The 16,235-nt window shown below is 30.9% G+C and overlaps 1 protein-coding gene across 1 annotated transcript; it reads right to left on the bottom strand.

Moving 5' to 3' along the window:
- Window positions 1–819: 819 nt before the first annotated feature.
- LOC100369347 (elastase-1-like) lies at window positions 820–5,664 on the bottom strand. Its single transcript, XM_002740790.4, has 6 exons — window positions 5,602–5,664; window positions 4,254–4,287; window positions 3,952–4,117; window positions 3,114–3,373; window positions 2,106–2,233; window positions 820–1,237 (listed from the first exon to the last, which is right to left on the bottom strand). Exons 1-6 carry the CDS (start codon window positions 5,662–5,664, stop codon window positions 977–979), a joined length of 912 nt encoding a protein of 303 aa, XP_002740836.2. The 3' UTR covers window positions 820–976.
- Window positions 5,665–16,235: the final 10,571 nt, after the last annotated feature.

The following is a 16,235-nucleotide window of genomic DNA, read 5'->3' on the forward strand; positions in this document are numbered from 1 at the left end:
AGGTGAGATTGCGTTAAAAACGTCAGAGAACAAGACAACGGGAATAATGCTTTTTCTTCAAACTGAAAAAATGGCTGCGTCACGTACCCTTGTAACTGCGCATGCGTACTCGCCATACGCATAAATTTGATGTTTTAGTCGGTGTATCTGCTCAAATAACATCCATCATCACATATTAAATCATTATATACTAAAACTCGCATTTTTCAGACCATCCAATAAAATATTACCAGTATTTGTGCGACAGAATGCGTTATCGCAATATGCAAATTAGGCTACTCACCCAAGTCAAATATTTGTTCAATTTCAAAGACCACTATGTTATAAATTATTTAATGCAATAATTAGCTAATTAATATGCATGGAATTGCACCAAAATCTATTCAGCACATCTACTCATCATATATTAGCTGTGTGCCAAATTTCACTTGAATTGAAATTGTAGATCTTGAGTTATCAGTGGAACAAATTTTAGTCACAGAGTCACAGACACCGGTACCACATAAGCTCCGTTTCACGGGAGCTAAAAAACTAAATTGCTGCCAGTCAGTCATCTTGGATTGAATCAGTAAAACAGGGTTCTGAAATACGACTCCAAATGGACAGAAGGACAGGGACTAATAAAATAAAATAAATCAAGGTTTCATATTGTCATCATGGTAGTAATTGAACAATTGACCTCGAACTTATTAAGAAAGAACTTATTAAGGAAATGATTCCAATATGATTGTCACAATTGATAAGAGAAATGTCAACGTTTGTGCACACAATAATGGCTAATTAATATTGTAGAATAAGAACTCAGAACAATAACTTGGGTTTAAGTATTTAATGGATATTTAATTACGTCAATACATGGGCACACTGCACATCTAAATGCAATTAAATAAGCAAAGGACAGAAACTCATTTGATACTCATCAACTATATTTATATTTTAAATATTTCTGTTTTTAATTTTTATAGATCTTTTACTTCTATTTGCTGTTGCCATTGCCTCTGCCTTTGCCTTTGCCATTATTGCTCTTACCACTGGGACTACCACTATCACCCTCAACACCACCATCACCAGTGACGGTACCCGAAATTATATCACTAATGTCAGCATAATTGACGCTTATGCGAGTGTACACATCTGGATATCCAGATATTCCACATTCTCTATGTCCCCAGCTTGTAATACCATGGACTTCCCATGCTCCGTTTGTCTGGCAAATCAAAGGTCCACCGCTATCGCCCTGAGAAAACAGCAATATATATATATCGATCTCACAAACCATTTTGCAAACAGAAGCAAAAAGTAGAATAAAATTATAGCAATATACAACAAACATAGCAACAATCTCATACGTCTGTTTCTTCATCTATTACAGGGACAGGACATGGGATGTCTTAAATTAGAATTTGAGTGCTCCCACGACGAGATATCGCTTGGTACTACTTAACTCAGTGGCGGCGGCACGGGGGAACAGAGGGGCGATCGGCCTCTCTAAAAATTTTGCCCCCTAAAATAAAACTGAAACCCTTTGTGTCAGCAAAATTTGCCTCTCAAAATGCAGGAAATAGCGTTTCAGGGGCTCTAGATTTTTAAGGGGGGCATGCCCGGACCCCGGCCGCCGCCTCTCATGGAGACTTATCTAAGTATTATTATTGAAAAATAGGTTGTAATAATCCGCCCTTAAATAAGAAGTGTTTCAGTTATAAATTCAGTTCAGTTCCAACCAAAAATGATTGCAATCAATATTTACCGACTGTTCTATTGTCAAATTGAATGTTGATGTGAGTGCGCAAACTATGTCCTCACATATTTTTTCTTTTACCATTTGACTTCAAGCGAAGGTACAACCCTAACCATCACTCGAACCGATATATACTCCCGAGCGGTAAAACCAATTCAAGGCAGACCAAATCCATTGATTGGTCCACCACCAAAAATATATTTTTTTTATCAAATTACAACTCCAGCTATATGAATTGTGTATGTTCCATGACGCGATAAGCTACTTCGAACTTTGACCTTGAACTGTGTTTATTTATCTCCTATTGATTGGGCATTTCATTTCTAAGTATGTACAGGGGGATAGTTTGTTTAGTTTTATGACCTACCGGGCATACACCTTGCGGCCCATCACCAGCACAAAGCATATTATTTGTCACACCATTCCATATATCGCCACATTCTATATTATTTAATGTAGTTACATTTGTACCTTGAAGATATTGAGAAATACTTCCTGAAATCAAAATAAAACACGTGTGAACAATGGAATGACTCAACCCAACAACATGTCGGTATATGTGCCATTTGAATTGGAAATAGTCGTTTTGAATTGTCTTAGAAACTTATTCAGGCTTTGTTCATATAAAAAAAAATCTTCGGCAATAGGGATGATGAGCTGATCTCGCCCCAATGCAAACTTTCGTGATAAAACGTAAATTGCAATTGACCTCACTTAGATGACGCATTGGTTGTGGAATACGGAAAATGGGACCGAAGCATGCGCACTGCGTACACAATATGCCAATGACCCTTAACGAGGTTATGACGTAGACATAACTCATGAATATTATTTGAAAGTGCAATTAATTATAGAAAACATCTATTATGAAACGCCGGAATCACGTATATTCGGTCTTGACCCCCCACTCTGTCTACTATGGTAATTTGAAGACTGTACACGTTTTTTATCATACTAAACTGGTCACAACATTTAACAACTGTTTCTGGCTTTTACAATCAAGTCTGAATGAGCGTAGGCAAGCCTCAATAGGTTTCGATTGAATACAGTGCCACCAGTGGCTGTTCACGGCCCCAAGGGTCAAGAAAATTTCATTCTGTCCACAATATCACATTTAGGAGGTTTTGAGGTGTTCATTCTTTGGATATATTTTGAGTTATCTGTTTGCTTTACCTTATCTACAAATGTTTGGGTTTCTGAGTGAAATCGTCTCTTAAGAATTGTCGAATTCCATATTGTCTGTGCAGATTTTTTTAAATCTACCACACCAACCACTTAGTCTGTTAAATATAACAGTTCAGTTTTCTCACAGTAAAGAGATGATGCGTTGTCATTAGGAAAAAAACACAATTGTATATGAATAAATTACACGTACCAGATGATGTTGTCCCCCATCCTGTAATTTCACATAGCTCTCCACTTTGTATTTCTCTTGTACCTAAAGGTATTGTGGCTATTCTGGCACTGTTGATGTTTGCCATAGTTGTTAATCTAAGCACAGCGTAATCACTATCAATGGTCCTTGAATCATAGTTAGCACTGACTGTTACCGTCTCCACCGAGTACTTTTCTCCATCGTCGCTACTGGAACGATCATGTTCACCAAGCCACACCTCATAGTTGGATGGTAGTGCGCTGCAATATAGGACACTGGTTACTTAGTTTAATAAGTAATATCAGAGGTAATATATATAAGCAAAACAAAGTGATATTTGCGACAATGCCTTTGGTAGATGTATCATTTAAGAAATGCAGGGGACTTCCACGATGCAATTTGTTATCACAGACTGCAGTCGCCTGTTGATGTATGTATAAAGTATATGGATGAAACAAAACGTTTTTATGGTTTACATCCACATCCACAAAAAAGTACCTAACTCTACTTCCTCCCATTTAGTCTATTTTCTTACATATTTTTTAACAGGATATACAATAAATAAAAAAAATGTGACTCAAGTTCATAAACTTAATATTTTTCTGAAGCTATCTATCACGTGGAAACCAGTAACCAGTGATATAATGTCCAGTAGTAAATCAGAGGTTTTAAATAAGAGGTAAATCAGACACAGTAATTCTTTGACAATGTTACACGTTAAATATCAGAAATGTATACACTTTATAGAAAATATTTGAAATTAGAACATAGTTGTATTAAAATGTACAAAATAACATGCTTGGACCCGATTCTGATATTAAAGAAAACCTATACATACTCTGCACAATGTGCTGCAGTCAGTACACAATACGGGTCGACGAGAATACCACCACAAATATACCAGATGGAGTCTATTTGAAAGTATACCAATGCCTGCCAAGGGCGCGAATATGGTGCCACAGTATGTCCGCCTATTATATTAGTTGTTCCATTCGATAGCGGTTCTTTTTTAAGAAATCAAAGAAATATATATATGAGTCCAATATTTCGGAAGGCACTGATCAATGTTGCTATATGTAATTAAACATCATTATCATTCATCGAATACGATAAAGTACACAAATAAGTGAATTTACTTACCCAATTCTTGTAATAATTCTCTTACATACGGATTCTGTAAGAAAAATAGTAAACTTATAATAAACAAATCATTTTTCTCATTTTATAAAATAATTCGTAAATACTTAGTACATAACACAGTAGTTCAATTAAAAAAGGAGATATCAAAAGTAAATATTAAATATGTTTGCAATATATTTCTAGGAATTGTATATGCACATAATTAAATAACTCACAAGGCTAGCTATTTGTTTGTAAATTTCTACATCTTCGTGAACAACACCAATTAAAATAAAATGTGTATCTATAATAATTCTCAAATAATGTACCAAATTAATGAGGTTACACGACTAGATGAATTTATCACTTCATCGTGTGCACAATGTTAGATTTCTAGGAATTGAATATGTGCATAATATTCCATGTGCATATAATATTCGGCTTAGTATGTGTGTATAACATAATGTCTGAGATTTAGATAGGCACCTAATAAATTACCAGCATGACAAGACATGACAAACTATTATACAGCTTGTTCGAAAGTGCCAATGTGTTGTGCAGAAGATTGTTAAGTATGAATAACTACAGAGGGTATTGTCATGGCTTCTGAATGGTTATTATCAAGGGTGCTGGAAATTCGACAGCGATTTGTTGATGAGGGAATTTATGTTGCTCCGCCTGGTATAATGAAATGTATGAGTGTATAGGGAAACAACGGGAAATTGTATTTCTTACACTTATTGGGCCAGTAATTGCATTGAACCCAAAATTCTGCTTGTCCCTCATTTCATTAAACTTTTTTCATAATAGGCCAATAGCATAGCCCCGTTCCCATGCCATAACGACATATCTGAAGATATAAATACCACTTACATATATGACTGATGAATTCGACACGTGTTCAGAGACAAAAAAGTGTGCTATAAAGTTTGTCACGAATACGATATATTAAATACGTAACTGTCAAAAATATGAAACGAAACATTACTGTTTATTGGTATGTTCAAAGTTTTTCGTTATTTACAATATAGTATTTGTTGGTGAAATCAGGAAATCAGTTCACGAATTTGAAATCAGCCACCTAAATAGTCCTTTATACTGAAGGTCGTAGTTTCGAATCTCTCGCGGGGCAACTATTTTAACATTTATATATCATGAAATATTAAGTAGTAATATCTCTCATAAATCACAAGTCAACACATAATCCCACTGTCGTTGCTAGGTAACCATTATATCGGCTTGCGAATGTATTATTGTATTGGGACATACATCACATTAGATCATTAGTACATAGCACTGAATAGGTAACAATATTGTTATATCTTATACTAGACTAATAACTTGAGTAACAAAGGAATGCAGGACTTACCCTCGGAGGGCTGGCAGAAGTTCCCAGGACGAGAATCCAAATAAAAACCAAACTCAACGACATAATGTCAATCTATGCGGAAGACAAGATAATTATTAGAAAAGAATTGAATGAATACAAATTATGTGTAATCCTCGAAAACTAACAGTGGTGAGATACGGCTGTTAAATCCATGTTCTCTTGCTTTTTTCCCCCAATACTTTTCTCTGATTTGTTTATTTCGTGATGATGTCTTCAATTTTCTAATTTTGATGAATATTTTTGTCATCAAAAAATCAAAACTGATTTTTTCAACTTTTTGTTAAAAACCACAAATTCGATTGCTTTGATATCATACATATAGGTACCCAGGTAGACCACTCTCAGATTTGTTCATTTTCTAATGATCTCTTCAGTTTTTTAATTGAAATGTGCATTTCTAACATTATATTATAATGATAATAATACAAATATTACGCAACTGTACCACACAGTTACGTATGTTATAACAAGAATTATAATGTGACTATAACTATAATGTGATAATAACTATAATGTGATAATAACTATAATGTGATTATAACTATAATGTGATTTATAATTAATGATGACCTATGAATGTCAGCTTTTCAGAAAAGTGTGTAATACAGTTATAATTCTTTGCTACTAATTTATAAAAATATAAACATCAGAGTGTAACTCTAAATCAGGAAATAACGTGGTAAAGCATGTGGATATTGTTGATAAATATAATATTTTTCAAATGACAAAGATGGTGTGTTGTTTATTTTCAAGCAGTTTCTGGCGATCACATATATTCAAATTTAACATGCATATTCGCATTTGCTCAGTACTTTGCAATAGTTGCAATTACAGTTTCAGAACAATATTTTGATTCCGTAATTGTGCAAATAAAATAGTATGTTGTTGACAATAATTTACACGTCAAATAACAAGGTTCACTTGTACACCTACGAGACAAAAATATTATTACCGCTTCTTGCAATACCACAGTGTGTGTTGTGTTTATATCCTAAAAAACTATTGTTTATGTGTGGTACAAATTTGGGGCTTATAGTTTGACCTAGGTTCGTGGTGTGTAGTAATTGTGATTGACGTGGTTAACATAGTTATACCCGCTTTGGGTACAAAAGCGCTCCTTAAAATGTTTAACACCGTATTAGATAGCGGGGAATACCCAAACTGTTGGAATACTAGCATAATTACACCAATGCACAAAAAAGAAGATATTCACAATCCAAATAATTACAGGGGTATTTCAACTAGTAGCTCATTCGGAAAGTTGTTCACAATGTTAACAATATTTAAAAGATAACTTGATTTATAAAAATCAAGCAGGCTTTAGATAAAAGCACAGAACAGACCATGTAATAACACTGCACACATTGATAGAAAAATATTAATCAAAAAACAAAAATTGACTTAAGCAAATGTTTTGACACAGTTTGGAGGCAGGGACTGTTCCTTAAGTTACAACAAAATGTATTGGCATTGGCACTAGAATGGAAAAATACAATACCAAGCCATACAATATTATCGAAATATTTTGAGGAATGGCCCAATAAGCTTGGCATACGATGCATTAATAGACCAGCAACATAATCAATACAAAGATTCTTGGTTTACAAATCTTCAGAAATTACAACAAATTTACTGAAGAATACTATGAAACAAAATGGAACTTGAGCAATAATGATCCATATTCTAAACTACGGACATATAAATTATTAAAAAATATGATTGAAATTGCCAAATACTTAGAAACTGTAGAAAACAGATAGGATACTAGCCTCATTTCTATACTAAGACTAAGTGCACATAAACTAATCATTGAATCTGGAAGACACCAAAAACCAAAAATTTAAATGTGCAAAATGTAATATTACTGAAGATGAGCTACACTTTTTCACATTATGTAGACTTTATACTGAGGCCAGAGTAAGATTATACACAAAATTTTCAAAATCAATTGAAAATTTTGTTCAAGCTACTACTTTGGTACCATTCCTATAGTGAAATATAAGAGCTTCAAACAAGTACATTATATGTGCTACTATTTTGGTACCATTCATATAGTGAAATATAACAGCTCCGAGCATATAAATTATATGTGCTACTATTTTGGTACCATTCGTATAGTGAAATATAACAGCTCCAAACAAGTAAATTATATGTGCTACTATTTTGGTAGCATTCGTATAGTGAAATATAAGAGCTCTAAACAAGTAAATTATATGTGCTACTATTTTGGTACCATTCATATAGTGAAATATAACAGCTCTAAACAAGTAAATTATATGTGCTACTATTTTGGTACCATTCCTATAGTGAAATATAAGAGCTCTAAACAAGTAAATTATATGTGCTACTATTTTGGTACCATTCATATAGTGAAATATAACAGCTCTAAACAAGTAAATTATATGTGCTACTATTTTGGTACCATTCATATAGTGAAATATAACAGCTCTAAACAAGTAAATTATATGTGCTACTATTTTGGTACCATTCATATAGTGAAATATAAGAGCTCTAAACAAGTAAATTATATGTGCTACTATTTTGGTACCATTCATATAGTGAAATATAACAGCTCTAAACAAGTACATTATATGTGCTACTATTATGGTAGCATTCATATAGTGAAATATAACAGCTCCGAGCATATAAATTATATGTGCTACTATTTTGGTACCATTCGTATAGTGAAATATAACAGCTCCAAACAAGTAAATTATATGTGCTACTATTTTGGTAGCATTCGTATAGTGAAATATAAGAGCTCTAAACAAGTAAATTATATGTGCTACTATTTTGGTACCATTCATATAGTGAAATATAACAGCTCTAAACAAGTAAATTATATGTGCTACTATTTTGGTACCATTCCTATAGTGAAATATAAGAGCTCTAAACAAGTAAATTATATGTGCTACTATTTTGGTACCATTCATATAGTGAAATATAACAGCTCTAAACAAGTAAATTATATGTGCTACTACTTTGGTACCTTTCCTATAGTGAAATATAAGAGCTCCAAGCATGTAAATTATATGTGCTACTATTTTGGTACCATTCATATAGTGAATTATAACAGCTCTAAACAAGTAAATTATATGTGCTACTACTTTGGTACCATTCATATAGTGAAATATAACAGCTCTAAACAAGTAAATTATATGTGCTACTACTTTGGTACCATTTCTATAGTGAAATATAACAGATCTAAACAAGTAAATTATATGTGCTACTATTCTGGTACCATTCATATAATGAAATATAACAGCTCTAAACAAGTAAATTATATGTGCTACTACTTTGGTACCATTTCTATAGTGAAATATAACAGATCTAAACAAGTAAATTATATGTGCTACTATTTTGGTACCATTCATATAGTGAAATATAACAGATCTAAACAAGTAAATTATATGTGCTACTATTTTGGTACCATTCATATAATGAAATATAACAGCTCTAAACAAGTAAATTATATGTGCTACTACTTTGGTACCATTTCTATAGTGAAATATAACAGATCTAAACAAGTAAATTATATGTGCTACTATTTTGGTACCATTCATATAGTGAAATATAACAGCTCTAAACATGTAAATTATATGTGCTACTATTTTGGTAGCATTCCTATAGTGAAATATAACCGCTCTAAACAAGTAAATTATATGTGCTACTATTTTGGTACCATTCATATAGTGAAATATAAGAGCTCTAAACAAGTAAATTATATGTGCTACTATTTTGGTACCATTTCTATAGTGAAATATAAGAGCTCCAAGCATGTAAATTATATGTGCTACTACTTTGGTGCCATTCATATAGTGAAATATAACAGCTCTAAACAAGTAAATTATATGTGCTACTATTTTGGTACCATTTCTATAGTGAAATATAAGAGCTCCAAGCATGTAAATTATATGTGCTACTATTTTGGTACCATTCCTATAGTGAAATATAACAGCTCCAAACAAGTAAATTATATGTGCTACTACTTTGTTACCATTCATATAGTGAAATATAACAGCTCTAAACAAGTAAATTATATGTGCTACTATTTTGGTACCATTTCTATAGTGAAATATAACAGCTCTAAACAAGTAAATTATATGTGCTACTATTTTGGTACCATTCCTATAGTGAAATATAACAGCTCCAAACAAGTAAATTATATGTGCTACTACTTTGGTACCATTCATATAGTGAAATATAACAGCTCTAAACAAGTAAATTATATGTGCTACTATTTTGGTACCATTTCTATAGTGAAATATAAGAGCTCCAAGCATGTAAATTATATGTGCTACTATTTTGGTACCATTCATATAGTGAAATATAACAGCTCTAAACAAGTAAATTATATGTGCTACTATTTTGGTACCATTCATATAGTGAAATATAACAGCTCCAAACAAGTAAATTATATGTGCTACTACTTTGGTACCATTCATATAGTAAAATATAACAGCTCTAAACAAGTAAATTATATGTGCTACTATTTTGGTACCATTCATATAGTGAATTATAACAGCTCTAAACAAGTAAATTATATGTGCTACTATTTTGGTACCATTCCTATAGTGAAATATAACAGCTCTAAACAAGTAAATTATATGTGCTACTATTTTGGTACCATTCATATAGTGAAATATAAGAGCTCTAAACAAGTAAATTATATGTGCTACTACTTTGGTACCATTCATATAGTAAAATATAACAGCTCTAAACAAGTAAATTATATGTGCTACTACTTTGGTACCATTCATATAGTAAAATATAACAGCTCTAAACAAGTAAATTATATGTGCTACTATTTTGGTACCATTCATATAGTGAAATATAACAGCTCCAAACAAGTAAATTATATGTGCTACTACTTTGGTACCATTCATATAGTAAAATATAACAGCTCTAAACAAGTAAATTATATGTGCTACTATTTTGGTACCATTCATATAGTGAAATATAACAGCTCTAAACAAGTAAATTATATGTGCTACTATTTTGGTACCATTCCTATAGTGAAATATAACAGCTCTAAACAAGTAAATTATATGTGCTACTATTTTGGTACCATTCATATAGTGAAATATAAGAGCTCTAAACAAGTAAATTATATGTGCTACTACTTTGGAACCATTCCTATAGTGAAATATAAGAGCTCCAAGCATGTAAATTTTATGTGCTACTATTTTGGTACCATTCATATAGTGAATTATAACAGCTCTAAACAAGTAAATTATATGTGCTACTACTTTGGTACCATTCATATAGTGAAATATAACAGCTCTAAACAAGTAAATTATATGTGCTACTACTTTGGTACCATTCATATAGTGAAATATAACCGCTCTAAACAAGTAAATTATATGTGCTACTACTTTGGTACCATTCATATAGTGAAATATAACAGCTCTAAACAAGTAAATTATATGTGCTACTATTTTGGTACCATTCATATAGTGAATTATAACAGCTCTAAACAAGTAAATTATATGTGCTACTATTTTGGTACCATTCATATAGTGAAATATAACAGATCTAAACAAGTAAATTATATGTGCTACTATTTTGGTACCATTCATATAATGAAATATAACAGCTCTAAACAAGTAAATTATATGTGATACTATTTTGGTACCATTCATATAGTGAAATATAACAGCTCCAAACAAGTAAATTATATGTGCTACTATTTTGGTACCATTCATATAGTGAAATATAACAGCTCCAAACAAGTAAATTATATGTGCTACTATTTTGGTACCATTCATATAGTGAAATATAACAGATCTAAACATGTAAATTATATGTGCTACTATTTTGGTACCATTCATATAGTGAAATATAACAGCTCCAAACAAGTAAATTATATGTGCTACTATTTTGGTACCATTCATATAATGAAATATAACAGCTCTAAACAAGTAAATTATATGTGATACTATTTTGGTACCATTCATATAGTGAAATATAACAGATCTAAACATGTAAATTATATGTGCTACTATTTTGGTACCATTCATATAGTGAAATATAACAGCTCCAAACAAGTAAATTATATGTGCTACTACTTTGGTACCATTCATATAGTGAAATATAACCGCTCTAAACAAGTAAATTATATGTGCTACTACTTTGGTACCATTCATATAGTGAAATATAACAGCTCTAAACAAGTAAATTATATGTGCTACTATTTTGGTACCATTCATATAGTGAATTATAACAGCTCTAAACAAGTAAATTATATGTGCTACTATTTTGGTACCATTCATATAGTGAAATATAACAGATCTAAACAAGTAAATTATATGTGCTACTATTTTCGTACCATTCATATAATGAAATATAACAGCTCTAAACAAGTAAATTATATGTGATACTATTTTGGTACCATTCATATAGTGAAATATAACAGATCTAAACATGTAAATTATATGTGCTACTATTTTGGTACCATTCATATAGTGAAATATAACAGCTCCAAACAAGTAAATTATATGTGCTGCTATTTTGGTACCATTCATATAGTGAATTATAACAGCTCTAAACAAGTAAATCATATGTGCTACTACTTTGGTACCATTCATATAGTGAAATATAACAGCTCCAAACAAGTAAATTATATGTGCTACTACTTTGGTACCATTCATATAGTGAAATATAACAGCTCTAAACAAGTAAATTATATGTGCTACTATTTTGGTACCATTTCTATAGTGAAATATAAGAGCTCCAAGCATGTAAATTATTTGTGCTACTATTTTGGTACCATTTCTATAGTGAAATATAAGAGCTCCAAGCATGTAAATTATATGTGCTACTATTTTGGTACCATTCATATAGTGAAATATAACAGCTCTAAACAAGTAAATCATATGTGCTACTACTTTGGTACCATTCATATAGTGAAATATAACAGCTCCAAACAAGTAAATTATATGTGCTACTACTTTGGTACCATTCATATAGTAAAATATAACAGCTCTAAACAAGTAAATTATATGTGCTACTATTTTGGTAGCATTCATATAGTGAATTATAACAGCTCTAAACAAGTAAATTATATGTGCTACTATTTTGGTACCCTTCATATAGTGAAATATAACAGCTCTAAACAAGTAAATTATATGTGCTACTATTTTGGTACCCTTCATATAGTGAAATATAACAGCTCTAAACAAGTAAATTATATGTGCTACTATTTTGGTACCATTCCTATAGTGAAATATAACAGCTCTAAACAAGTAAATTATATGTGCTACTATTTTGGTACCATTCATATAGTGAAATATAACAGCTCTAAACAAGTAAATTATATGTGCTACTATTTTGGTACCATTCATATAGTGAAATATAACAGCTCCAAACAAGTAAATTATATGTGCTACTACTTTGGTACCATTCATATAGTAAAATATAACAGCTCTAAACAAGTAAATTATATGTGCTACTATTTTGGTACCATTCATATAGTGAAATATAACAGCTCTAAACAAGTAAATTATATGTGCTACTATTTTGGTACCATTCATATAGTGAATTATAACAGCTCTAAACAAGTAAATTATATGTGCTACTATTTTGGTACCATTCATATAGTGAAATATAACAGCTCCAAACAAGTAAATTATATGTGATACTATTTTGGTACCATTCATATAGTGAAATATAACAGCTCTAAACAAGTAAATTATATGTGCTACTATTTTGGTACCATTCATATAGTGAAATATAACAGCTCTAAACAAGTAAATTTTATGTGCTACTATTTTGGTACCATTCATATAGTGAAATATAACAGCTCTAAACAAGTAAATTATATGTGCTACTACTTTGGTACCATTCCTATAGTGAAATATAAGAGCTCCAAGCATGTAAATTTTATGTGCTACTATTTTGGTACCATTCATATAGTGAATTATAACAGCTCTAAACAAGTAAATTATATGTGCTACTACTTTGGTACCATTCATATAGTGAAATATAACAGCTCTAAACAAGTAAATTATATGTGCTACTATTTTGGTACCATTCATATAGTGAAATATAACAGATCTAAACATGTAAATTATATGTGCTACTATTTTGGTACCATTCATATAGTGAAATATAACAGCTCCAAACAAGTAAATTATATGTGCTACTATTTTGGTACCATTCATATAGTGAATTATAACAGCTCTAAACAAGTAAATCATATGTGCTACTAGTTTGGTACCATTCATATAGTGAAATATAACAGCTCCAAACAAGTAAATTATATGTGCTACTACTTTGGTACCATTTCTATAGTGAAATATAACAGCTCTAAACAAGTAAATTATATGTGCTACTATTTTGGTACCATTTCTATAGTGAAATATAAGAGCTCCAAGCATGTAAATTATATGTGCTACTATTTTGGTACCATTCATATAGTGAAATGTAAGAGCTCTGAACAAGTAAATTATATGTGCTACTATTTTGGTACCATTCATATAGTGAATTATAACAGCTCTAAACAAGTAAATTATATGTGCTACTATTTTGGTACCATTCATATAGTGAAATATAACAGCTCCAAACAAGTAAATTATATGTGCTACTATTTTGGTACCCTTCATATAGTGAAATATAACAGCTCTAAACAAGTAAATTATATGTGCTACTATTTTGGTACCATTCCTATAGTGAAATATAAGAGCTCCAAGCATGTAAATTATATGTGCTACTATTTTGGTACCATTCATATAGTGAAATATAACAGCTCTAAACAAGTAAATCATATGTGCTACTACTTTGGTACCATTCATATAGTGAAATATAACAGCTCCAAACAAGTAAATTATATGTGCTACTACTTTGGTACCATTCATATAGTGAAATATAACAGCTCTAAACAAGTAAATTATATGTGCTACTATTTTGGTACCCTTCATATAGTGAAATATAACAGCTCTAAACAAGTAAATTATATGTGCTACTATTTTGGTACCATTCCTATAGTGAAATATAACAGCTCTAAACAAGTAAATTATATGTGCTACTATTTTGGTACCATTCATATAGTGAAATATAACAGCTCTAAACAAGTAAATTATATGTGCTACTATTTTGGTACCCTTCATATAGTGAAATATAACAGCTCTAAACAAGTAAATTATATGTGCTACTATTTTGGTACCATTCCTATAGTGAAATATAACAGCTCTAAACAAGTAAATTATATGTGCTACTATTTTGGTACCATTCATATAGTGAAATATAACAGCTCTAAACAAGTAAATTATATGTGCTACTATTTTGGTACCCTTCATATAGTGAAATATAACAGCTCTAAACAAGTAAATTATATGTGCTACTATTTTGGTACCATTCCTATAGTGAAATATAACAGCTCTAAACAAGTAAATTATATGTGCTACTACTTTGGTACCCTTCATATAGTGAAATATAACAGCTCTAAACAAGTAAATTATATGTGCTACTATTTTGGTACCATTCCTATAGTGAAATATAACAGCTCTAAACAAGTAAATTATATGTGCTACTATTTTGGTACCATTCATATAGTGAAATATAAGAGCTCTAAACAAGTAAATTATATGTGCTACTATTTTGGTACCATTCATATAGTGAATTATAACAGCTCTAAACAAGTAAATTATATGTGCTACTATTTTGGTACCATTCATATAGTGAAATATAACAGCTCTAAACAAGTAAATTATATGTGCTACTATTTTGGTAGCATTCCTATAGTGAAATATAAGAGCTCCAAGCATGTAAATTTTATGTGCTACTATTTTGGTACCATTCATATAGTGAATTATAACAGCTCTAAACAAGTAAATTATATGTGCTACTATTTTGGTACCATTCATATAGTGAAATATAACAGCTCCAAACAAGTAAATTATATGTGATACTATTTTGGTACCATTCATATAGTGAAATATAACAGCTCTAAACAAGTAAATTATATGTGCTACTATTTTGGTACCATTCATATAGTGAAATATAACAGATCTAAACAAGTAAATTATATGTGCTACTATTTTGGTACCATTCATATAATGAAATATAACAGCTCTAAACAAGCAAATTATATGTGATACTATTTTGGTACCATTCATATAGTGAAATATAACAGATCTAAACATGTAAATTTTATGTGCTACTATTTTGGTACCATTCATATAGTGAAATATAACAGCTCCAAACAAGTAAATTATATGTGCTACTACTTTGGTACCATTTCTATAGTGAAATATAACAGCTCTAAACAAGTAAATTATATGTGCTACTATTTTGGTACCATTTCTATAGTGAAATATAAGAGCTCCAAGCATGTAAATTATATGTGCTACTATTTTGGTACCATTCATATAGTGAAATGTAAGAGCTCTGAACAAGTAAATTATATGTGCTACTATTTTGGTACCATTCATATAGTGAATTATAACAGCTCTAAACAAGTAAATTATATGTGCTACTATTTTGGTACCATTCATATAGTGAAATATAACAGCTCCAAACAAGTAAATTATATGTGCTACTACTTTGGTACCATTCATATAGTAAAATATAACAGCTCTAAACAAGTAAATTATATGTGCTACTATTTTGGTACC

This window comes from Saccoglossus kowalevskii, chromosome 2 (genome assembly GCF_978046115.1).
Source record: "Saccoglossus kowalevskii chromosome 2, keSacKowa6.1, whole genome shotgun sequence".
Classification (NCBI taxonomy): Eukaryota; Metazoa; Hemichordata; class Enteropneusta; family Harrimaniidae; genus Saccoglossus; species Saccoglossus kowalevskii.